General features: G+C 41.9%; 2 protein-coding genes and 1 non-coding gene across 6 annotated transcripts; 2 read left to right on the top strand and 1 right to left on the bottom strand.

The window, feature by feature from the left end:
• The first annotated feature begins 436 nt into the window (after window positions 1-436).
• On the top strand, window positions 437-17,433 carry tdrd7b (tudor domain containing 7 b). 3 transcript variants are annotated; one of them, XM_026161656.1, is made up of 21 exons: window positions 437-604; window positions 2,104-2,310; window positions 2,492-2,636; window positions 6,908-7,115; window positions 9,306-9,350; window positions 9,443-9,516; window positions 9,872-10,080; window positions 10,235-10,597; window positions 10,676-10,983; window positions 11,060-11,252; window positions 11,342-11,453; window positions 11,864-12,066; window positions 12,151-12,285; window positions 13,489-13,572; window positions 13,775-13,909; window positions 14,067-14,177; window positions 14,467-14,615; window positions 14,733-14,974; window positions 15,114-15,297; window positions 15,385-15,545; window positions 15,691-17,433. In XM_026161656.1, exons 1-21 carry the CDS (start codon window positions 458-460, stop codon window positions 15,909-15,911), a joined length of 3,636 nt encoding a protein of 1,211 aa, XP_026017441.1. In that variant the 5' UTR covers window positions 437-457; the 3' UTR covers window positions 15,912-17,433. The 3 variants fall into 3 exon arrangements, with proteins under 3 accessions (XP_026017441.1, XP_026017442.1, XP_026017444.1); XM_026161659.1 differs by lacking the exon at window positions 437-604 and adding an exon at window positions 759-1,279; XM_026161657.1 differs by lacking the exon at window positions 9,306-9,350.
• Window positions 17,434-17,496: 63 nt separating this feature from the next.
• On the bottom strand, window positions 17,497-20,375 carry LOC113018563 (calcium-binding protein 2-like). Of its 2 annotated transcripts, none has more exons than XM_026161664.1 (8): window positions 20,296-20,375; window positions 20,016-20,078; window positions 19,637-19,787; window positions 19,076-19,106; window positions 18,520-18,663; window positions 18,264-18,373; window positions 17,988-18,135; window positions 17,497-17,811 (listed from the first exon to the last, which is right to left on the bottom strand). In XM_026161664.1, exons 2-8 carry the CDS (start codon window positions 20,075-20,077, stop codon window positions 17,783-17,785), a joined length of 675 nt encoding a protein of 224 aa, XP_026017449.1. In that variant the 5' UTR covers window position 20,078; window positions 20,296-20,375; the 3' UTR covers window positions 17,497-17,782. The 2 variants fall into 2 exon arrangements, with proteins under 2 accessions (XP_026017449.1, XP_026017448.1); XM_026161663.1 differs by having other exon boundaries at window positions 20,291-20,372.
• A 1,565-nt stretch (window positions 20,376-21,940) lies between these two features.
• On the top strand, window positions 21,941-22,102 carry LOC113019793 (U1 spliceosomal RNA). The gene has a single exon (XR_003272100.1). It is a non-coding gene; the product is annotated as a U1 spliceosomal RNA (small nuclear RNA).
• Window positions 22,103-23,786: the final 1,684 nt, after the last annotated feature.

Here is a 23,786-nt window from a genome sequence, read left to right as displayed (position 1 = left end):
GTAAAGTCTGTTTGCAATGAAAACACCCAGTTTATGCGGTTACGAAAAAACACGGTACAATACAAGAATGGGATTTGCTGTTGGTTTACTGAGATTTCAATTAAAAAATGTGGCGGTTAAAAACCACATCATCACATTTTACAGGGGAGGCAAATAAGTAGTCAGATTGTTTTACAGTTTGGTTTGACAATTAATACACTAGTCTAATTGTTCTATATTAGTAATAAGTTAAAATTAAAAGAAAGGATACATTAAATTGGCCGGGGGAGAGAACTCTCTTCTGTTCTTGTTATTATTATTATTTTTTTTTTTTTGGGTTGATCACTTATTACACATATCTGTGTTACAGTAACACGAAGGCCCTTCATGCGTTATTACGCACGCACACACACAACCGTTTTGGTGTGGATGTATCGGGTCCCTGGATGCGTATTGACGTGTAATTATCCAGAGGCCTATGCGCAGCCGACCAATCAGGTGGCGGAGGAGAGGCTGTGCCTGCCGGCCGGCACACACCGGGAACGAAGCCAACCGCCGTGGCGGTGACAGCGCCACAGCGACTGGACCAGGTCCCGACTTCACCACCTCGTCTGTGCAGAGCAAGGTAGACTGTTCTGGTAGCTTTTAGAATAACTTTCATGGGGCTTAAAAAGTTTAACTCATGATAAAGCTTGGCCGGTGGTGGTTTTTTTTTTGTTTTTTTGGGGGGGTGGCTACTCCCGGATTTGATGGTTGAAAAGACGAAAAGTGTTCAATCGGGCTTGCAAACCTTCTTTCCGGCAGCTACTTTCAAAATTAAAGCTATTGTTAGTCATTTTCCTTGGGAAAGGTAACCGGTGTATCGCGGTTGTTTTATTATGAAGGCAGAATTTATGTAGTTCCGGTATTTTGACGTCGCTTTTTAACTAACTCGACGTAGCCGCTGTCCCGGCTTTGGTAGGAGGATTTAACTCGATTTTGCGCGCAGTATGGTCGCGTAAGCGGGCTATTTACCGGGTCCGGTATGCTCTGTTGGTGTGATTGTATTTTTTCAGAGCCACTTAAGCACAGTTTTTGCTCATGAAACTCATAAAGGCAGAAAAAGTTAAAGCAAATAGTTTTGTCCCGATGGAGGGTGTGGAGTTAAAGTGTGACACGTTACGTCATTCATCCCTCTCCCGTCTGCTGTCTGCGCTGCTCAGAGTGGCCATATCAACAAGTGGCCTAAAGCCATCTCATTCTGAAATAGTCTGATACTTTAACTTCATCCTGCTCCAGTTCCACCACCTTCTTCATCACGGTACTACCTGAACGGATAAATATATTTAGAAATACTTTAATTTGAAAAACTGATTTTTCGGGGACCAATTTCGAAAGAAGATCAGATATCGTGTGTTTCCCAAAGTGCAAAGTTGACGCTTTCCGAGTGTGCCCGATCTCGCGTATTCCTAAATTTTAGTCATTGTAATTTTTTAAGGGGCAAGTTGAGGATTTCCACTTGTTTACACTCCAGTGTGTCCGGTGAGACCCCTAATTCTGCTTTCAGGGTGTGTCTCCATGTCGGTCAGAAGCGAGAGTTGATACCAAATGCTTGTTGAAACCTAAAGTTTTCGTTTTACTTTTGCCTAAAGTTCGAAAGGGAGCAGCTCTGTATGTTTCAATTCCGCTGCAGGGCGCTTTAGTTTGGAAACCGAAAGCATTTTTGTGCAGAGATGGAATGTAACAGCCTTTTTCAAAATAAAAACACAAACAAGAGGAGCTCTTTGCTGTATTTACTGTATTTTTCAAAAGCAGGTTTTTATATACATTTGCTTGCTTTGGTCATGGATGGTTTTTATGCCTAAAAGAAAAAGCAAATACTCTACTGATACTATGACTTCAGAATTCAGTTGCAGTTTTAGTCTGCAACAGAGATTTAGATTGATCTGAATACACTGTTTGTTTCTTGAAATCTGATCAACACTTCATGAAAACTTGCCTAACCAGTCCTTCATTGACCTACAGCGTAAACCCAGCCTGTGTGGACATTAGTATGGGTTTGCGTCATTATCAGAATAAAAGATTTCAGAAGTGAAGTGTTTAAAAAGTTGCGTTTTGGGTTTGTTTTTGTGTTTTTTTCTTCAGATGGCCGATGCGGAGGTGGCAAAAAAAATGCTGCGGGGCATCCTGCAGTCCAACAAAGGTGGAGTGTCATTGTCACACCTGCAGTCAGAGTATAAGGAGCTGACTGGGGAGCACATACCACATAAGCAGATGGGACACAGCAACCTGGATGCTCTTCTAGCCAGCATGCCATCTTTAGTCCGCATGGAGCGCAGCCGCTCGGGAGAGGTGTGTGCCGATGTGCTTCACATAAGCGGCGATGGATGATATATATTTTTCTGCTTTCTTTCTTTAAACACGTCATCGGTAGATTGTTACATTGTGTGATGTGCATTACGCCTGCAGGGTTTAACCATGTTTACATTACACTAGAGCACGACTGCATGCTTGTTGCATTCTCTATTTCCAGGTGGTTTGTTTTGCCTCAGGGGCCAAGGAGACAGGTCATCTAGCCAAGGTGGTGGCTCGTCAGCGCACATCCAAGAAGACGGGTCGACCTCACCTTGTCAACACCCAGATGAGGGTCAAACCAGCTGCCCCGCTTGTCCTCAATGGTAAAAAAAATGTAAAAAAATAAAAAATTTGGGACCCGTACAGGGATGTCCACGTCAGCATATTCATAATGAATGTGTGTTGATCAGTTAATTAGCTCATTTGTTAGTAAAAGGAGAGGATTAGGTGCTGCTTATACTCTGCCTAGAGGTGGGCCTCCAGGTGCATTGTGGGATGAAGTCAGAGAACGAGTAACATCAGACGTGGTAACAGGAAAGCTAATCAGAAACTTCTTTTTGGAAGAATGAGTGGACATTCGATGAGCAGGTCTGAGCTCCAGCTTCCACAAATACTTTGACTGCTCTGCTGCTGATAAAGAAGGTCCAAACAATCCTTAAATCCAAAGGTTACTGTTTTTCTTCCTTCAACCGTATGACTCTTTGATAAAGAAACAGAAGCATAGATTTGTTAATAGATTATTAGCTTTCAAGTACATCTTTGTTTATGCATGACCATTTTAGACAAACTGGCAAATATTTTCATTCAAAGTTCTGCTATGTTTTTCTATTTTGCTGGTGTTATGTTTAAGTTCCGATGCATTTGACCTCCCTGGGCCAACATAGAAAACAGTAACTGGAGACCGCAGCACGACCCAAATTATTCGGACCATGTGCAGTCAACTCACGATCTCTTTACCCTCTGAAATGCGCACTTCACAGGAAGCGGCGAGGCATCCTCTTGCAGTCAGTTGCCATCTTCATACGTATCTACATCAGAAGAGTCAGGGGTGTGCTCACAGTCAGCAGGCTGCAGGAGAATAAATATGTGAATGATATACAGCTGAACTGATATGTTAGAAATTGCTTTGGACTTTTTGTGGGTCCTGAGGATTGAGACTCAGATGGAGCGCAGGCTTTATTCAGAGATAAATGTATGCATTTCATACAGAAATAAAATCTGCAGTGCTCAACAGATTTGATAAACCACCTGTGATAAAAACAAGAAAACACAAAAATGTTAAAAAACTTGTTTAAAAGTAAAAGTTGCTGAATTCACTGAACTGAATTTCTGTTTGTATACCCATATTTGAACTGGCAGACTGGACTTTTCTGAGAAGTCAGACGTTAATCAATCATAGCATTCAACCACTAAAACTAATTCTTCAGTTAAGGCGTGCAGGTAAATACCTGCGATAACTTTAGAAAAAATATATATTTCACTGTTTTTTTTAGCTTTTTTGTTAATTGGCAAATTTGAACATACATGGATAACTACAATAATTATTTTTTAGCATTAACAATATTTTGATTGAAGAGCTTCTGTATACTTGCAGATGAACCATTAACGAAAGTATTTTGGTAATTATCAGTAAGGCTGATTTAGGGCAATGTAGATACCGTTACTGTGACACATGCGTAAATGTGCCTGACGCTCTGGGTTTTTCGGCAGTGTGTGAAACTAAACCAGAGCTATGCACCAGGGCTGCTGTCACACAACCTGGCTTTACAACTGATGGGCTGATAGAGAAGAGCAGCCACACTGCTGCCTGAAAAGGTCAACTCGAACCTGACCATCATTCATAGAGTGAAAACACTTTTACATATTTATTAACTCTCAAAGTCTGCTGTTGTCAGTAATTCAAAAAGTTTATAGTTCATATTACATTTCAAAGTTAATTGGCACAGCTCGCCAAATGGCACTAAGAGGAATTTAACTGTTTATATTGCTGCGTTCGATTGAAAGTGTCTGAAGAAGAGAGCATGAGACTGGAATTGTTGCACATGTTAATTTAACTATAACTCTAACATACTTATATTCAGACATTAATGGAACACACTTAACAAGTCTGAGACTTGTAATCGTGCTCACTGACGGGAAGTAAAAGGAAGAAAGAAACATGAATGTTGTTCTCTGTGTGCGCACTGCTGAGAAAGGACAGGGAGACGTGTTTTTATTCTGCTCACTGTAAAAAGTTAAACAAGATGTATCCTCATATGCACTGGCATTTTTCCCTCCCTCTGACTCTCCATCAGGTTCAGTTCAGAGTAAAACTCCAAGTATTTATTGTTTTGCAGTCATTGCAGGAGCATGAATATGTGGAGCTCGGCTAGAAAAAGCGATTGAAGACTGAGTGAATTACATCACAAAACTGAACATGTGTTAGCATAAACAACCTAGAGATTGGACGTTGTTGTATTGTTGTAGAATATCCACCCTAATGTTGCAGTTTTCCTCAAAATCAAAGAAAAAACACTTTTCAGAGATAAACTGAGAGCTCGATTTGGTAAGTGAGCCATTTAGTGGAGCCATCTGCTGTGTAAAAGCCCGATGACGATGACGAAGCAGTTTTGTAGTACCCAAACTTTCACATTTTCACACAACAAAAAGGAGCTTTTCCAGACTCCTCTAGCGCTACAGTGCAGCAGTGCTGCTGCAGCAGCATAGAAACAGAAGTGGTGTTCAGTGTCTATCTCAGTGCTGTGACAATGCAAAATGCAAATGCTTTATGTGCTGCAGCCTCACAGTTTGTAGATGAACAGCTGCCCTGTTTAACTGCCCTTCTGTGGAGACCTGCTCATCCTTTAGGTACTAAGGATATCTCACACACTCAGACAAGCAGCTCCACAGTATTCAGGGCTGCACGCGAGCATCAGGTGCACCGAGATCTCAGCCCGTATACATCCTTACTGCGTGTCCGCAAACATTTCTGAACTTTTATTTATCGTTTTGCATTCACACACACACACTTGCACTAAAACATTTACAGTGCACACACCTCTGCTAGACTGTGATGCTGCAGGATATTCTGAGAGCCAGAGGAGGAAGTGGGAGGTGGTAGTGCAGGGAGGAGAAAGAGAGAGAGGGAGACAAAGGAGTAGAGGAGAGAGAAAGAGTGGCAGTGAGACGGTTGGAGGAGAAGAAAGATGGAGGGATGGTGAAATGGTAAGGAGACAAGGAAGGAAGGAGTCAAAAAAGGAGAGAGAGAGGGAGGAAGAGGAGGATGTTGAAATCTGAGGCTAACACGGTCTGAAGCAGCTGAGAGTCAGCTGCAAGCGAGGAGACGCTGATTCACAAATCAAGCTCTCTCTTCCCCACGCACATGCACCCTCTCCTTCTCTCCTCCCCGCTTGGGTTATTATTATTCAGGCAGAGACAGACCAGGGACTGTGTGTCCATGCCGGTGAGGTGATGCAGCGTCTGCTCTTAGTGTTGGTGTGTATGTTTGTGGGTGTTTGTCCTTGACTGTATCTGCATGTGGATTTATGCTTATGCCTGCTGGGTTTCTCTAATGTGTGTGTGTGTGTGTGTGTGTGTGTGTGTGTGTGTGTGTGTGTGTGTGTGTGTGTGTGTGTGTGTGTGTTTGTGTGTATAGTTCAGTGATTTATTAACTGGCTGATTTATTAATTGACTGAGTGCCAGTGGCCAATAGGATTTCCACAGAATAGATTTAGATGCGGGAATTGCCTGCTGATGACTTTTGAAGTCAGTGGCTGATGAAGGAGCTCTTTTCTCTCAATAGAAATTGTGGCGATTCAGTGAGAACAGAGTGAATAAGAAAGCAGGAGAAAGTTCTGGATCTCGCAGAGAAGCAAAGAGATTGAGAAGAAAGAGTGGAAATAAAAGAAGAGTCAGTGTGAGGAAGAAATGAAAAGGACAGAGTGTGGGAGTGTAAATGACTAAGGGTTATGCACAGGAGGTATACTGGTGAGGTCATCGCGCAGAAATGTGATGTCAGGACAAATGTGAATGGTGTAACTCTGACTTTCCATCTTTCTGCTGGATAAACAGGGACTGTAATGGATTACAATTACTGGATTTATACTCACATCAGACTAATCCTGACGTTTTTTGTTACATGTACCTCCAGTCTTAAACTAAACATATACGGCATACAGTTGAACTTGTGTTTCACCTTAGCTGTGCCAGTTGAAAGGAATAAACTTTGTTTTCCGTAATCGCTTCAAGCTAAATGAGGCATCAGTTTAATAACTGGTGCACTACAGCCATGTGTCGGTTATCTTAACTGAACATAAAGACTGGAAGCAAGTGGAAACACCTGGACTTGCTCCTTTTAGATTTTAAAAGCACATCAGCTCTGCAGGCCTGAAGGCTTCTTTCAGGCCTGGGTGACATAAATGCCTGTTTTTTGTGACCACGTGGACTTTTTACAGTAGAACGCAACAACTGCAAGGATTTCAGGCACACTGTCCATGTCCTAGAATCAGGTTTAGCTTAGTTAGGTTGTGTGTGTGTTTGTGTTCTTGCACTTGTATTCACTTCAAGTCCATAACTTTATTTTTTTTTTTCATGTTTGCTTTCTCTCTCTCCACAGCCAAACCTCAAAACTCTCTGAGGCAACCGAACCACCGTGGCCGAGGTGGGGGTAGAGGAGGAGGCCCTGGCCGTGGGGCTGGACATGGAGACTTCAGACAGGCAAGAGACTTAAGGGATGGCCCATCAGAGGGCAAGACTGGGGGGCATCCGAACAAGATGTCCAGTCAGAACACATCCAACAGGAAAGGAAACCAACCTCCAGACAAGTGAGTAAAGCAATTTGGATTTGGATGAGAGTGAGTAGATCCAGCGGGAAGGTTGAGAAGAGCGGTGTTTCACTTTTCAGATTGTCAGTTAAGTTTATTTATTTGATTAGATGATATAAAATGCCCTCAATAGCAAAATCCAGTCTTTGGAACTGGACAAAAGAGTGAAAAATTCTTTAGGGTTTCACTATGAAAAGATCTAGTTAGGCTCACATCCTTCAACCCCACCTCCACATTTTTGTGGAGGGGTTTTTGTACACTTACATGCATCAGTCATCAAGCAGACTTCCACAGTCCTTTGGAAACCCATGTAGAGTAATGAGCCACAGGCAGCTGTGCTCAGAAAATTCAGATCTCATGCCAGAAAAGTTGTTTTAAAATATTTCAGTCATGGACGATATAAAAGAGCTCATTTTGTTGTCGTCTTTATTTGCTTTTATAAAGTTATAGGCAACGTAAAAATTCATTGCTACCCTCTCTTTCTGCCTTCTCTCCACCTGTGTGAGCTGAGCTGAATCAAAACGAGCATTCACGAGTCTGCTCGTGAATGGATGTCTGGTTGAACTCTGCTTGGTTTCTGGATGATAACCATCTCCCTGCTGCTGCTGCTTATTCAGCACTGGGCTGATGATACGCTCTCCACATTATTCTGGTTCTCTCTCTGTATTCTGTCTCACTTCATTCTTTCTACCTTTGTTCTTCCTTCTTTTTTATCAATGTATCTAACATTGTTCCATTTGTACTCGTGCTGCTGCTGTCATTTGCTACATCATATTTCATCAACAATGAATCAAATATCACTTCTGCTCAATGACTGTTTCTCCCACTTCCATCCACCCACTATTTAGTTCACCGTCCTGTGAAAACAACTGACATCAGTTCTATATCTGTATCACTGAAGGTGCTGCTGGCCCTCTGTAGCACAATGGGGCAACAGGGTGGGACGCCTGGTGTATTGGCAGGGGACACGAGCCCAGTGCAGGGGGAGCATGAGCCCGTTTTAATCCCTGTTCTATTCTGTGGTAGATTAACTCTTCTAAACCGGCACAGAGTGAATCAGCACATCTCTCTGTATCCCTCTAGATGTTCCACTGTGCAAGCCAGAGTCATCATCATTTATTTGTGTGTGTGCGTAGTGTGTGCAGTAGCACTATGGGCTGCCTGGATGTGCAAGCTGTAAATTCAGTAAAAAGACAGGCGCAGTACAACACTGAATTACATTTAAACATCATTTATATGTCATTTGATGAAAAACCAGTGAAGTAAGGAAAACGTTACTTAAGTTGAAGACGGTTCATTAGATTACAATAAAAGGTACAATAAAAGCTCATAACTTTAGAAAACGACTATATTTGTCTCAAATTAAAAACTACTCTTCTTCATTCTTGCCAACGTGCTGAGGCAGGCAAACACTTGGACACCTTTATGTCTGCACACTGCACGACTGAACCTGTTGTACTGCTTTCAGTCATTTTATTGCCCAGCCAATAAAAAAAACACTGGTGGAGACCTCCACGTTAATGTTGCTACATAAAAATAACATCTGTAGTTATTCAGGACGCTTCAATAAAAAGCCTGAATTTACTTTTAATTGTTTATTCCTTCAGTGTGTTTTCACCACCTCCACAGGCCTCAAAAAATAAAGAAAGAGGTCAGTGTAGTGCACATTTCCTGTTATTGTGTTTTGTAATATACAGATTTTATGTGTAGGTAAGACATTCTAATGTCCTTACAGCCATTTGGGGCTCTGAAGCGAATGGTGCTGTTGCTCTGTTTATTGACTGCATGATTACATTAACATGTACCTGAGTGAGGCAAGAGTTCTGACTGATTGGAGAAATGTTTAAACAGAGCTGTGTGATTTGAGTTGACCCTCAGACATGATAAAGATGAGGGGTAGACGAAATTGATGGAAGATCAGTGAAGATTTCAGCAGAGTAAAGAGATGGATATTCTACTCAGTGCACAGATAGAGGTACTCAGCAGATCACTGCATTGGGAAACTAGTGCAATGCAGTTCCTGCTGTGCAGTATCTCAGGATTAACAGGTCATCATTCTGAGAACTTTAGCAAGCTATCTGTTTGGACTTTGAAATGTTACCTGAGTTTTTTTGAAGCTCTGATTGTGCTTTGCCTCAAATAAGATAAAAGACCTTCCAGCTCCAAATCAAATGTAATGTTTTTTTAAAGGATGGCCCAAGAGTCAGACGTTCTAAACAAAGAAGGAAGAAACAGGTAGACGGCCTGTCATCAGTATTTTCTTTTTCTTTGCCTTTTAGAACTTGCAAAAAGCTAATTATCCTTCTTGTTTGTTCTCTTGTGTTCAGGAGGATGACCCTACCATCACGGTTTCAGAAAGAGGTGCACGCTCACCTTTCCAGAAACTCCCAGCAGACCGCTCGTAAGTAGGACAGGCTTCTTTTCAGCACACTAAAAATACATGTTGTGTATCCTGTCCTCCAAATCGGCAGAAGATAATTCGTTTCTGATTATTAGTAATTTTTGTTTTATATCGTTCTTTCCTTTATTTTGGATTTCCTTTGAGTCAGCACACAAAAATAGAAGTTATGGGGCTTTTTTCACTCTCCTATTTTGTTTTCTCTTTTGCTTCTGTTTCACTTTTAGAGGTGAAGTCACGTCATTCAATCTAATAGTTTAGGTCCAAGGAAATGATTACTTTAGAAGCAGTAGTGGGCTTTATACATGTGTTTGATCTTTTTTTCCTTCTTGTCTGTTTTTCTCTATTTATCTTCCAGCACCCTCAAACTTAAATGAGAGCTTTGGTTCTGGGAAAGCAAAGCCCTACAACCCCCAACTGGTCCAAGGTCACATCAGAGAGATCTTGGCGAAGTACAGTAATGGCTTCTGGGTGTCCAAACTGCCTCAGATGTACAGAGAGCTTTACAAACAAGACCTGCCCACAGAGGCCATTAAAGACCTGGAGACCTGGACGCACATTTGCATAGTATGTGTCGCTTATGATGCTGTAATTATTATTCGTGCTTTGGTAGCTTAATAAGGGTTTCTGTTTCCAAGCAAAGAGAAAGATAATTCTAAAACATCACTGTAGTGCAATGCAAAATGCTTTTGTAATAGGGCTGCTCCGTTTGTCCTTCCAGGTAGAGAAAACCTGCAGCAGCAACCCATCAGAGCGGCTTCTCTACCCTGCCAAGGAACAGACAAACACTTCCTCCTCCTCTTCGCCCATCCTCACCCACCCAAACTCTGCTACAACCACAAACGTGCCCGCAGACAAACCTTTCCAATCCTCTGTCCAACAGAGAGCCCCCAGCACTCGTCCGACTCGCTCTGGCTCTCGGTCTTCTCAGTCTACACCTTCATCCTCCTCTTCACCCAGCCCTCCCTCGTCCCCTGCAACCCTCAGCCCTGACCTGAAGCAGAAGCTGGAGGAACTGTTAGTGAAGTACTCCAGTGGCCTGTGGGCCCATGCGCTACCCAAGCTCTTCCAGGACACCTACAAAGTCAGTAATACTTCAGTATACTTTCATGTACATGCCGGGTGAACCTGATAATATTATTATATCTTATGTGTCTTTAAGACCAAACTGCCAGGACATGTTCTGGTCAGCCTCGATCTCCTCTCTGACATCTGCACCATCGACTACCCGATGCCTGACAACCCCAAGAGGGCCATCCTGTACAGGCGAAGCAGTACTGGAGGTGGAGGAGGAGAGGACGAGAACTGCAACAGGAGGAACTCTTCAGCCAGTGAGGAGGAGCTGAGGGTGAGGAAGGAGCTGGGGAGGAGGCTCAGTAACCAGGCAGTGCCTCCACTACAGATCCCCAAAGAGGAGTACCCCTCTGTGCTGGTGGTGGAGGCGACCAACACGAACGGGGTTTTACTCAGGTAAGACAGAAGTTGTGCGATTGCGTCGTAACAAGGCAGAGAGCATAAATCCCTGACTGTCTCTCCTCCGCTGCAGGTACATCGGTGAGGGTTACTCCCAGGCTCAGGAGTCCATGGAAGATGAAATGAGAGAGTTTTATGGTTTGGACCAAAGCAGCCCAACACCTGTATCATCCCTATCCTCGGGCCAGCTTGTTGCAGTCAGGGCGGAGGAAGAGGAGGAGATTCTGAGGGCACAAGTCTGTGAGGTCATGACTGACAAGGTCAAGGTGAGGGGTCAAACACAGGAAATGACCTGAAGGATTAATTTGAGGACGTATAAGTTCTCCCTCTGATCTTTTCTTTTTTGGCTCTATAGGTGTATTATGTGGATCATGGCTTCTCAGAGGTGATCAGCAAAAACAAAGTGTTTGAACTGCATGAGAAGTTCTTTAAACTGTCTTTCCAGGCAGCCAAGTGTAAACTGGCAGGTGGGTGTACTCGTCATTTAATCATAAAAACACAAGTAATTTGGAAGAAAACTGAACATTACTTAAAGAAATTTGTTGCCACTCCTGTCAAACTTTCTTCTTCCTTTCCTAGTTGGTTCATATGCACAAAAGACTGAGATTTTATTCCCGGGATTTTAAGCAAAGTTGCCTCCACGCACAGCGAAAAGCTGTGGAGATTAGTCCAATACGTCATTTTGCACATAACTGTTCAAGTTGTGTAAGTAGATGTCGGTAATGCAGCCAATAAACAGTCGACCAGTCAGAAATGTTCAGTGCTGCAGGGCCCAGTCACAGATCTGAACAGATCTGATCGTTCTATGGAAAAGAGCTTCTCCAAAGGTTTCTAGTACCTGAGAATATATATTTTTTGTGTCTTTGTGTGTGCCTAGGCCTTGAGACATTTTGTCAGGACCCGGCGGTGCTGAAGAAGTTTGAGACGATGGCGAGTGGAAAGATTCTCTTGGCCGAGATCCTGGAGAGAGGGCAGACCCCTCTGGTTGTCCTGTACGACACGTCGCAGGATGATGACATAAACATCAACGCTGCCTGCATGAAAGCTCTGCACGACAAGTCGCTAGCGAGTCCGTTACAGGTACCGAAATGATTGTGCGTGAATACATGTGGGTATGCATGTGGTTTTGTAACACAGCAAAATTGTTTTTATGGATGTCCTCAGGTGAACAGCGCTTATATGAATGTGGCCATCAGTAGCGTTTGTTCTGATGGGACTATCTACTGTCAGCCTCCCTCCAGAGGTCTTACCAAAATGAATGAGACGCTGGAGAAAATAGAGACGTACTTCCACTCACAGGTAAATGCCTGCTTCGTGTGCTGTCTCAGAGCTTTTTTGGAACTGTGATACTTTTATCAGTGTGCAGATTGATTATAATCTTGTAGCCTTGATATGTTCTATCTTCTTATCGCAGTGTAAGAGAAAAGCTAAAACAGCTAACATGACTGATATCTTGTCATTTTTAATTGATATGCAAATATTACAGCTGAGCATATGCAGAAGAACAGACAGCGTGTTGTAGAAAATGCAAAAATATTATTTCATTTAAATTACATTTATTTCAAGTATATTATATAATAGTATCTATTACACACTGTAGCTGTTTATGTTACTATTTTCAGTATAGTGTGTCTCCTTGTGCACTGTTAAATGGCTACACTTGAACGTTACTCTGCAAACAACAGTTGTCAAAACAACTCAACTGAACATTGTGTAGTCGCAGTCGCTTTTGCCCAGCAGTAGGCCCAGGTGAAACAGAATTAGTCGGTTTTCTGCAGACACCTCCAAGATTTCATGGCTATGTTTGAGTAGATTACCTTCAGAAAACTTCATGCTAATTTCAGGCTCTGAGGACTTGAATGAGACTTGTTCCAAATGAGGTTTTCATTTTCTAGCTCACACTTCTCTTTCTGTGGCTTTACATGTCATCATTTCTTAGAGCTTATATAAAAATGCATGTATTGCCATTAAATAACTGGATCACATTGGGTCATACATACATGCGTCTTGTGTACAAACTGGAAAATAATCCAACCTTTTATCTCTTCTTCTAATTCTCTTTGAATTAGTAGATCGGAGCTCATCAACGTCATCTTAAAAAGACTTTTGTGAATGTAACAATGCCATGTGTTTTCTCTCAGGCAGTGTTGTGGGCAGATTACGATTAGGTTGCTAATCTGGAGTTAAGACATGGCCAAGCCACTTAGTCTGTTTGCAGCACAGTGCAGCGGATGCTTTTGGAGTTCAGCGGCCTTTAAAGCGTGTAGCGTCATTTTTACGTCAGCGTTTGGGTAAACAGAGCAGAGCTGCCAGCGTGTTGTGTTAAGACGGAAGATTTATTGGATCAGATGAGTTTAGGTCAGAAATACACAGAATGAAACATTAAACATAAGGAAACATTTTAGATCAAAGTCACATTGTAACGCTGTAGTCAAATGTAACAATTATGGGGTTTTTTTTGTTTTTTTATTAAAGATTTTAATTCCATTAATTTTCTTCCAGGTAACATCAGAGTTCCTGGTCTCCCGACCTTTTTGTGGGAAAAGATGTTTGGCTCGCTACAAAGGAAAATGGTTCCGTGTCGAGGTAACTGTTTCCTGCAATAAACAATGTGAATTATTAAACAAGGAACAAAATGACTGTTGCTCAATAGAGGACCATTTATTTCCTTTTGTTAACCTTTGATAAGCAGTCACAACCTGTTAATCCCTGTGTTGCAATCAGTACCAAGTATAGTTATCTGTTTATCTATAACTTTTAATAACGTGACGCTTTCTTGTCTCTTTAGATCACCAACCTTCATGGCAGCAGAGTGTTGGACATCCTGTTCATTGATGTGGGCGTGCAGGCTTCTGTCGAGGTGTTTGAGCTGAGGGAGATTCCTCCCCCATTCCTCCGTGACCTTATGGCTATCCCACCACAGGTCAGGGTCTATGTCTTTAATGTGCAGACAGTGAACACCCGACCAGAGAAATAAGTAATAAGATCATATATGTCATTTATACAGTTAGGATTTAGACGGTATCTGTAGAAATGTGGGCATATTGTTAGATAAGCTGATGCATGCAACCTGTGTTCAGGCTGTGAAGTGCTGTCTAGCAGACCTGGCTGTCAGTGTTGGATCCTGGACTCCAGATGCTGTGCAGTGGCTTCGAGACAAAGTGTTGAACACCACTGACTGTAGTATGAAGGTAAATGGCTTTGTCCCCTTTATAAATGTATTTTTTGGCCTTTTGAGCTGAAGAGGTGGAGACGATGATAAGAAATAGACTTACAAACATTCACACTATCCTTTTTTTTACATATAGCAATATATTTAGATTGATTTAGAAACTCAAAACAACTGTGAAAAGTATTCTAATATATTCTGTTCTAAAATATTCTACTATGAAGAAACTAAACGCAGCCGTAAATGTGTTAAATGAGTTTTCTGTGCTTTTTCCTCTATGTTTTTCTTCGTGTCCCTCCACACTCACCAAGGTTGCCAAAGTGGATGAAAAGAAGCGCTGCATTCACGTCCACTTATTCACAGACAAGAACTTCCATGACCCGGACCGCAGCCTCAACCGTCAGATGGCCCAGTCCGAGCTGTTAAAGCAGCAACCAGACGTCTTCCTGACCAGCCACAGGTTCTCGATGATGGTTTTTCACCTGTTAACTCTGTGCCCTCCAGCTAATGTCTATTTTTTCTCCTTTCTCAGTTGTAATTCATTTAAACTGAATTTCTAGTTTTATGACTTTCTCAGCTCTGCCAGGATTTCCACACCTACTTCATCCACCAAGACCTCCAGTGCCAGTAACTCCACCAATGGCAGCCCAACATCAGCTAATGTCCCAGTCAAGCCTCACCTCAGGAGGGCTCTGTCAGGGCCCAAAGGCAGTGGAGGCGGTGGAAACACCACCACCACCCCCAGCAGCCCGACAGAAACACCATCATCCCCCACATCCTCTCTCCAGCTGCCACCACCATTAGAGCTGCCCACTATAGGTACCAAGGAAGAGTATATTGTCTAAAGAAAACACTGTTGTTATTTGTCTTGTTTAAACACCCACCACACAGTATATACTGCATTTGAATGCTCTAATCCTCAATGTTCTTATTTCACATTGGACTCTTGTTTTTTCAGGAAACAACATGGATGTATACGTATCATTGGCGTGCCACCCCGGCCACTTTGTGCTACAGCCATGGGGAGACATGTACAGACTGGTAGTGCTGATGGGAGAGATGATTCTCTACTACAACAAAACAGAGGAGAAACCACTAAACGTAGAGAAGAATCAGATTTATGCTGCTAAAGTGGAAAACAGGTGAGTTTACAACTACAAATCTCACAACGCATGCTGTTAAGAACTTGAATTGTAAGTGCGTGTGCTTTCTCTCCATCGATTCTTTAGCTGGCATCGTGTGCTGGTGAAGGGAGTTCTGAACAGCGGCTTGGTGTCTGTTTATGAGTTGGACTATGGTAAGCACGAGCTGGTCAGCTGCACACAGCTCAGGCCTCTGATCAAAGAGTTCAGACAGCTGCCGTTTCAGGGAATCACTGCTCAGCTGGCTGGTGAGTACACGTCACATGACACTCAGTCAACTGGGCTGTACAATTACATCAATCTGCAAGACCTCCGTTTAATTTATTACTTATTATTTATACCTATTTATTTATGCCTGGTTCTCATTTGGACTTGGCTCCTGGTTCTCCGCAGGAGTGAAGCAAAGGCAGTGGTCCGAGGAGGCCTCCATTGTTTTCCGGCACCACGTGGAGAAGAAGCCTATGGTGGCCCAGCTGGAGGCAGTACAGGAAGCCACTACCCCTTGGGAGAGGAAGCTGACTGTCTTCCTAGTTGACACTTCCCAGGAAGAAAAGGACACCTGGGTGCATGACATCATGGCTGAGTTTGCAGATGAGCTGACCAACGAGCTGTAAACAATAGAGGACCACTGAGAAGTCTTACTAGTCAGATCCTGTTGATCAAAGAAGGCGCAGTGTGTCGTGGATAGAAAAAATAGAAGAAGCTTATCTGTCTTTATCTATATACCTACCATCTAGTTGGATTAAAGAAAGGAAGAAAGGGGTTTCCTAAAGAGATGAACAGAGTTTGAGAAGTAAGAAGGGACACTGAGATGTTTGGCAGCATGTAGAGGAACGAAGACGACGTGAAGAAATGAAGGCACCGTAGCTGCTGTAGTGTTAAAGGCTGCACACAGAAGGATGCTGTGATGTGATGTGATTTGAGTTACTGCAGTGTGACCAATGGACAGCATGCCCATTCATGATGACTAAGTACATAATTGATACAAACAGATCTACAGTACAAAAATAAACTGTTAATTAAATCAGTATAACCTCGCAAAGCAGTCAGAATGGTACAGCATGCATTCAGAATATTCGGTATGGGCTTTAATCCAAAGCATCCTAAAGTACCATGACCGGTTTTAGTGTGTGTCATCCTGGGAAAGCCAGAACACCCTCAATCCTGCCAATGTGAGCACCACACAAACTGAACCGAGCAAGTTCTCTCGCGCAAGGAAGACGTACAGTACATGCACCTGTTTACTAAATCTGCTTTTGGGATGGTGCTGCTCATTGTCACGAAGTGTGCAAAAAGTGGAGCAAACATTCCAGTGAAAGTAGGAGAAATGGACGGGAGGTCGTACGAGGGAGAGCAGGAGCTTTTATTTTGAAATTACTTCATGTGCAAAATATAAGTGACTGGTATTCAGTGGAAAGTATCAAATTAATGATGAGCATTTTTTATTTGTCTGTGAAATGCAACACAGAATTTATTGTGGTTTGAAGACGAGTTTTACAGTGTGGATGTGTAAAACTTAGTTTTATTAAAAAATGAAGGATAAATAATGCATCAAAGCTACATTGTGACCAGCTCTAAACAAGAGAAATGTGTATTTTTAGAATCTCAAAAGTCTAACATACGAGAGAAAATGCATGACAAACTCCTGATTATAACTCCTGTGACGTCAGCGCCTCGTCCATCTCTGTGCTTTTTCGGGAATTGGATTTTTCTGGCTCGTGTTTCCGTTTCTCGCCTGGCATTGAGACGTAAATCTCAGCAGATTACTCGTGCTGCATGTTACAGATTCCCTGAGCTACGGTTTAGTTTGACGTTATAGTAAGAACAATAATTACGATATTAATACGCAGATTAAGTTTAATGTAGTGATATATTTATAGAGTTTTAAATGGAGGATAAATTGGGCTTATGATTGGGTTCGGTACCACCGCTAAATGCCGGCCTGATGTGGGATTTGATTCTGAAATGTGAAACTTTTCTTTCTGATGATTTGAATGTGCAATTCTAATTCTGACGCTAGCCGACCTGACATGATCTTATTTATATTTAACTTATATTCTCTGGATAATAATGATCACTATCATTCCTATTTTGTTTAACAATGACCTGGAAACAATAAAACAGATGTTTTTGGAATGAAGTCTGCTGTGACGTGATGCTCGTTGTGATGTGTCCTGACGTTTCAGTGACAGGCATGAGTGAGTTTGATTTCTTTATTAAAATAGCAAAACACTGCAGTCTTATTTACATGCTATATCACAACAAAATGTTCATGGATCTACAAAATGATAACACTCGGCATATTCTGCATTTGATGACATGTGGGAGTGATGCAGAAGTTCGTCACATGCAGCATTATTGCAAGGCTAGGCCACACTTTATGTAGTAAAAGTCTGTAGCTAGGTTACAAACACAAGTGAGCCTAACTGTGAATACAGCTGTGGACCAAAGCAGTCTGTCCATGGTTGGTCGGTCTGTTGAACGATTAGCGAATAGAGAGCATCATCACAAACTCTGAGCAAAAGGAGAAAGAAGAGAAAACAGAAAACTGAGTGAGTGTGTGGCATCTGACAGAAGAGCAGGGGTTTGTTGGTGTAATGGTGAATGTGGATGAAAAGTTTGAAAAGTGTAAAAACACGCACACTTCTAATGAATCAGTTAATGGCCCGAACATGCTGATGTCTTCTCACCTTCAAAATCAATGCTCCCATCTGCATTAATATCCAGCTCCTTTAAGATCTCCTCTAGTTCTCCTTTCTTCAGCTTCTCCCCCAGCAGGGTCTTCAGCGCTTCCTTCAACTCCTCCAGGTTGATTATTCCATCTCCGTCTACATCAAACTGAAAAACAAAGTACTTGAAATGACGTGCGTATCCGATGATACTGTGTGCGCACATTTATTTGGGATTTCTGTCCATTCGCTCTAATTCGATAACTGCGGTAATTGAGTCATCGTTAGCTGACAGACCTGCATGAAGGCCGACTGGAGCTCCTTTAGTCCCAGCATGTCCGCCGTCTCGCCCATCATCCTCGGTCCCATCAGTTCAATGAAGTCTTCAAAGTCCATTAACCCGCCCACTGTGAAGAAGAAAGGGGCTCTTAAGTGAACCAATAAAGGCCAAAACATGGCCAAATATGGAGTTGTTGTTTTTTTTACTTGACTGTTTAATAAAGATTTGAAATCGACTGGTCGATTTCATTAAACATGTTCTCAGTGGACTCACTTCTCATCTTTATCTGTTGCACTATTTCCAGCAGCTCCATTTCAGTGGGCATGTATCCCATAGTCCTCATGCACTCAGCCACGTCCTTGTAGTTCAAGTAGCCATCTTGGTCGTAGTCAAACTCCTTAAAGGCCTCGTGCAGCTCTGTGAGGAATATCATAGGGGTTGCAAAGAGAACATGAAAGTTACTGATAACATTTAGCACCCAAATTCACACAATTTAAGGAAAACTGTTGAAAAATAGTTACAGTATGTAATGAAAAGGTGTGGTCTGGGAACATTTCTCCCTACTTTTGAACATACAATAGATTTATGAAGATGGAAAGAAACAAAAAGTAAATGAAATTAAAAAAAAGAACTGGAAAAAAAAAAGCTTAAAATATTAAAACACTAAACAAAAGCTGGGTTTAGGCAGTCATTTTAACATTAACAGTTCATTTAAACTCTAATAATTCACCACTGACAACACAAAACAGGATTTTTAGGCGATCACCTCTGAGGCCCGACACCTCAGTGTAATAAATGTAACGCTGATGTAGGTGTGAGTGAGACTCACCGTCTAATTCAGCCTGAGCCAGTTCTCTGTCCTGCACACACGCGAATCAGACATGTCACAGCAGCAAAAACAAAGTCAAATACTCCACAACAGAATAAAATCGACACCATTTCATTTTTGTAAATGAGTGTGATGCTCATGACATCAAAGATTGCTAACTTGTGTGTAATTATCATTTATAAACATATCAAAAAACAAACGGTCTCGTTCTGACGGAGCTCTTCTTTTGGATCATCCTAATGAATTGTGACGCTAAGCTTGTGCTAACGGGCGACTAACACGTCAGACACACCAGGCTTAGTGGAAAAAAGCTCCAGAAAGATCAGGAGCACACCTGTAAGCACACCGTCTCACCTCCGCCTGGCTCCTGACATTGTAACATGTGACACCTGTGACTGTTGTCATGGCGTTTAAATGGATAATGATTTTTTTTTTTTTAAACAAATGCGCGTGAAGAAAAACTTGATACTGGGATATAAAATTGAGCTAAAACTGTGATTGAATATGTAAAGGTCAAAGGTCACAGCTGTACAGCACATTTGAATGGGTAAAAATACTTACCGCCCCAAAAATACTGTTGAGCACGGAGATGTAGACTTTTTTCTTACTCTCAGAGACTTTCTTGGACTTCTTCAAAGACTTCTTGGGCGTTTCGGAGACTGAGCCTGATGGGGACTCCTTTCCCTTGGGAGATTTAGTGCCGCCTTCTTTTCTAAAACATGTAAAGTCACAATTCTTCCTCACATTTGACACCAGAGACCTCTGCTATAAAAATCATCTTACGAATAAGCATATTTATTGCTTGAGAAATTCGAACATTTTTTCCTGAGGTAATGAATGAAGTTACCACGGCCACACATCAGAGTTGTGGAAATCGTGCATACTTTTAGACAAATTTATTCTACTTTGAGGAAGACACACAAAGACGATCTCAAGTTACCCATCTGCTGAGGCTGAGTCAGCGGAAGTTGTTGAAGGGGTCCGCTCTCCTGCTTTGGACATGCTGTGGATAAACAGAGACACACATGCCACAATAAGTGCACTATGTACTTCAATTAAACATATTAGTGAATATGCGCTATATGAATGCAATCCATTATTATTGTTTGGAAATGTGAAAATTAACAGTTTTAGGAATGCTTAAAGATAAAAAGAAACAGTGTTTTCTATCACTGTTAGTACTTGATCTTGTTTTTTCTACTGCACATTGCTTACCTTACCTCTGTGTCCAGTTAGTATGAGCAATAAGAGATCGTGTCCTCTTTTAGCGGTGTTCCTCTTGTGTTGTGAATGGCTTCACGGTATACTCTGCTCTATCTGCTCTCGACCTCCCACCGTCAGAGAGGCTTAACAGGTAATCACCTGGCTAAACATGCAGCCAGCAATCAGAGAGCAAAACGTGGAGCAGCACTGTGACTGTGGCTGGTTCGACTCCAAATGTGTGCCTGAGCACAAGAAGTGAAATACCTGGGATACCTCTTTGGCCGTGGACAAATAAAGCCACAAGATGACATGTCATAAAAATACTTGCAAAACAGGACATTTCTTTCTTTTTACAGGCTCCACGGGCTTTTACTGATATAAGCAAATAGTAGACGGTCAATTAACGACAAATATTAGACAATTAATGACTTTCTTAAACGTGCGTTTGAGACAGACATCGTTCTCTAAATGTTATTTACTCAGCAGTCTGTTTATCCTGGAATACGTCGTGTATTTTATGGAGTTTTCCCTGTATGTTGGGCTGTATAAAAACAGTCCAGTCGTCATCTTCAATGGCACCTTCAGCTTTCCTCAGATGAGTGTTGAAAATGTCGCTTTTGAGGCCTTAAACTCGGTGGTGTCGCGCCAGTCCATGGGTAAGCCAATGATTAATAAATCATTAATAACCCCTGCTGTAACTGAACTTTTCTTTCAGGGTACTAATTAAGTTAACAGGCTGGTAAGCTTGTGCATCACCAGGTGTCGGATAATGTAGGTCTCCTCTGCTAATGAGTAGCCGTTTATACTGTTTTCTTTACACTGTAATGTATGCGAGTATGGGATCGTTTATGGCAGCTAAAACTGTGCACGTTGATAGCTTAACTTCACCAAACAAGTTCTTGTTTAAACGCCAGATGACTTTTATTCAATATTTGCGTTTATGCAAAATAGCCGTGTGTTCACTGGGCTCATAGCAGCTGGCCTACTGCACATGCTCCCGCCCCTGGTCAGGGTTAGCATGTCGCTCTGTTCGGTGGTCCACTAGATGGCGCCAAAACTCACAGTACTCTTACAGCCACGCTAGCATGACATTGCTGGAGCAGTTTATTCGTAAAATAGACGAATGTCGACGCATGTTTTGTCCCATATGGACTTGTTTTACAGTGTACTTATTTTTTTCTTAACATTTTACTCCAGTTTTATTAATCTTTTGTGAGCAAAGCTGGGGAAACACCTGTTAATAGACACCAGGTCAATTTGGCTGAATGAAACCACAGTTAAAAAGGAAAGCCTCACTTATCACGTTAGTCTTATCATTTTGGACGCTTGCCGAATATATTACATAAATGAATCCCTAGTCATTGTCATTGTATAATGATTTGTAAAACTTTAAAAAAAAAATAAAACGCTCGCTGACCGGAAGTAAGCTGCGACGTCGAACCCATACATTGCGGCAAAGCATTATGGGAAAATCTCAGCCTATTTAACTTTCAAATTAACTATTACATGTCAATAAAATAGCATTAATCATTTGGTGAACGAGTTAGATTTTAAATTATGATCGTGTTCCACTAAACATTGTGTTGCTGCTTATTTCCGTAAAACCGTCAGGCTGACTCGTATGCGGCTGAAACCCACCCCTCGCCCGGCTGTCTCCCACTCATACTTACCTGGCAGGGATGATACCATGATCACAAAGGTGGTTCATCCAGAGCGAGGCTTTGCCATTGCACAAAGGCAATTCTGACCTCTGTGAATTCCTCAAATGTGGGAATCTCAACTGCACAATTTATGGTAGTGGGGACTGCGTACGCGCTTTCCCCTATTAACATGTGAAAAAAAAAATTACACCCCTACTCTTTTTCATTCAACAAGTACATCGTTAATCGGGGTGCATACTGGTATTTGAAATCTTTGATTGAAGAGTGCTTGGATTTCGCGTGTAGTGCTTAAAACCTCTTGAAATTGTAACCGTATTTCATTCACCACAAATAACTATCTGCTTGAATAGTTTTCTTCAGATGGAGAAATAAAATGAGTCCCGAAGTCTAAAAGCAAAATTTTGCCTTGCTCCTCAGCATGTCTGTCTGCCGAACAGTCGGATGGACAGTACAGTAGTGCAATTCATCCTGATCGGTGATTGGTCAAAAGTCTAGAGTGAGAGAAGAGGCTTGTGATTGGTGAAAAATGTGCAATGAAGAAGCCTTCTTTTATTCATTCAGTCTGTTGTCTGATTTTTCTTTATCAGGTGATGTTTTCAGCTCCTTTATCCCGCCTGACGCCTGGACTGCTGTCTGTGGTCTTCAGCATGATCACAATGTGTTATTTATGTATTTTGACTGGTTTACAATGACAGGACAGTAAGCATTATCAGTGTATATTCCAATAAAAGCATCTAGTTTTTACTCCAACATCGATGAGGATTTTCTTTTGGCTCTTTTGAACCAACAGGTTGGAAAGTGCCCTGAAATTAAGAGCAATTGAAAATCAATTCCTTTCTTTTCTTCTGTGATTATTATGTGCAAAGTCTTTTAGGTTCTTCTGACAATGTAATTGTTTTACTTTTCAACTGGTAAAATCTGAAGGATTATTCATGCCATGACACTGTCATTTACAGACAGGCAAGAAATTAAAGGCATGCCCTGAACTCCTGATCCCTACACAGAGAGACATTGTTGCACTTTGCTGCCATGTTAGGGTTCACTTGTCAAAGGTAAGAGTTGTAAAATCATTAGAAACTTGCTATGAGAGATTATGTTTGTCCTGTGACAAATAGACTGAATAGTTGATTATGAAAATGGCGTGATCATACACCATGGCTTTCACATTCACCTGATGTCAACCAAGACTATCTGGGGAAATTTGACTCACATAACAGATAATAGCTCTGTTAGTGTTTCCTAATCAATTCCAGGAAACACTGAAGTTGTTGCGGAGGCATGTGTTGTACAAATACTTCCAAAACTTGTCTTTGCCTGCTTGTACACATTGCTTCTTTGGTTCAGGTCTGTTACGTGTTTCTACATAGTTGTGTCTACATGTCTAAGACAGATTAAAGCCCAACTTGGGCATTCGTTAAGTAAATCCACAACTCACTGTTACTGTAACACAGGACACTTTATTAAAGTGGATGAAACAGGAATACAGGAAAACAGCACTGCAGGATAGTCAATCAGTGAGCTGAACTACAAAAAGTCAAAAGTGCCTCTCAGGTAGGCTGGAATCATACATGTTACCATCAACAATATCATTGTGCATGTACTGACAATAGCCAAACACGGGTAAATGTGTAGTAAATGGCAGTGCGGTAAATCTGCCTAGTATGATATTAAATACACGTACTACTTCATATATCTCAGATCGTTTGTAACGAGCCACGGAAAGCATCGTGTTGACTTGAAGGCGCGTGGATACCCTCTGTGCGTGAGTGAAGGCTGAGCAGCTGCTGTGTGCAGGTTTGGTGAAGACCATACTTCTCACCAGGCCTGCTGACGAGGTGCATGGGCAT

Source organism: Astatotilapia calliptera, chromosome 3 (genome assembly GCF_900246225.1).
Source record: "Astatotilapia calliptera chromosome 3, fAstCal1.2, whole genome shotgun sequence".
NCBI classification, from domain to species: Eukaryota; Metazoa; Chordata; class Actinopteri; order Cichliformes; family Cichlidae; genus Astatotilapia; species Astatotilapia calliptera.
Note: the sequence above shows the minus strand (reverse complement) of the source record. Positions and strands in the feature narration are given on the sequence as shown.

Coding starts and splice junctions, on each gene's coding strand:
- LOC113018563 (XM_026161664.1), bottom strand. CDS start 20,077: ATGTCCAAAGCAGGAGAGCGGACCCCTTCAACAACTTCCGCTGACTCA. Junction 19,107..19,636: donor TCAACAGTATTTTTGGGGCG/GTAAGTATTTTT, acceptor GCGTGTGTGCAG/GACAGAGAACTGGCTCAGGC. Junction 17,812..17,987: donor TGGGAGCATTGATTTTGAAG/GTGAGAAGACAT, acceptor CCTTTTGCTCAG/AGTTTGTGATGATGCTCTCT.
- tdrd7b (XM_026161656.1), top strand. CDS start 458: ATGCGCAGCCGACCAATCAGGTGGCGGAGGAGAGGCTGTGCCTGCCGG. Junction 2,637..6,907: donor TGCCCCGCTTGTCCTCAATG/GTAAAAAAAATG, acceptor CTCTCTCCACAG/CCAAACCTCAAAACTCTCTG. Junction 15,546..15,690: donor AATCACTGCTCAGCTGGCTG/GTGAGTACACGT, acceptor GGTTCTCCGCAG/GAGTGAAGCAAAGGCAGTGG.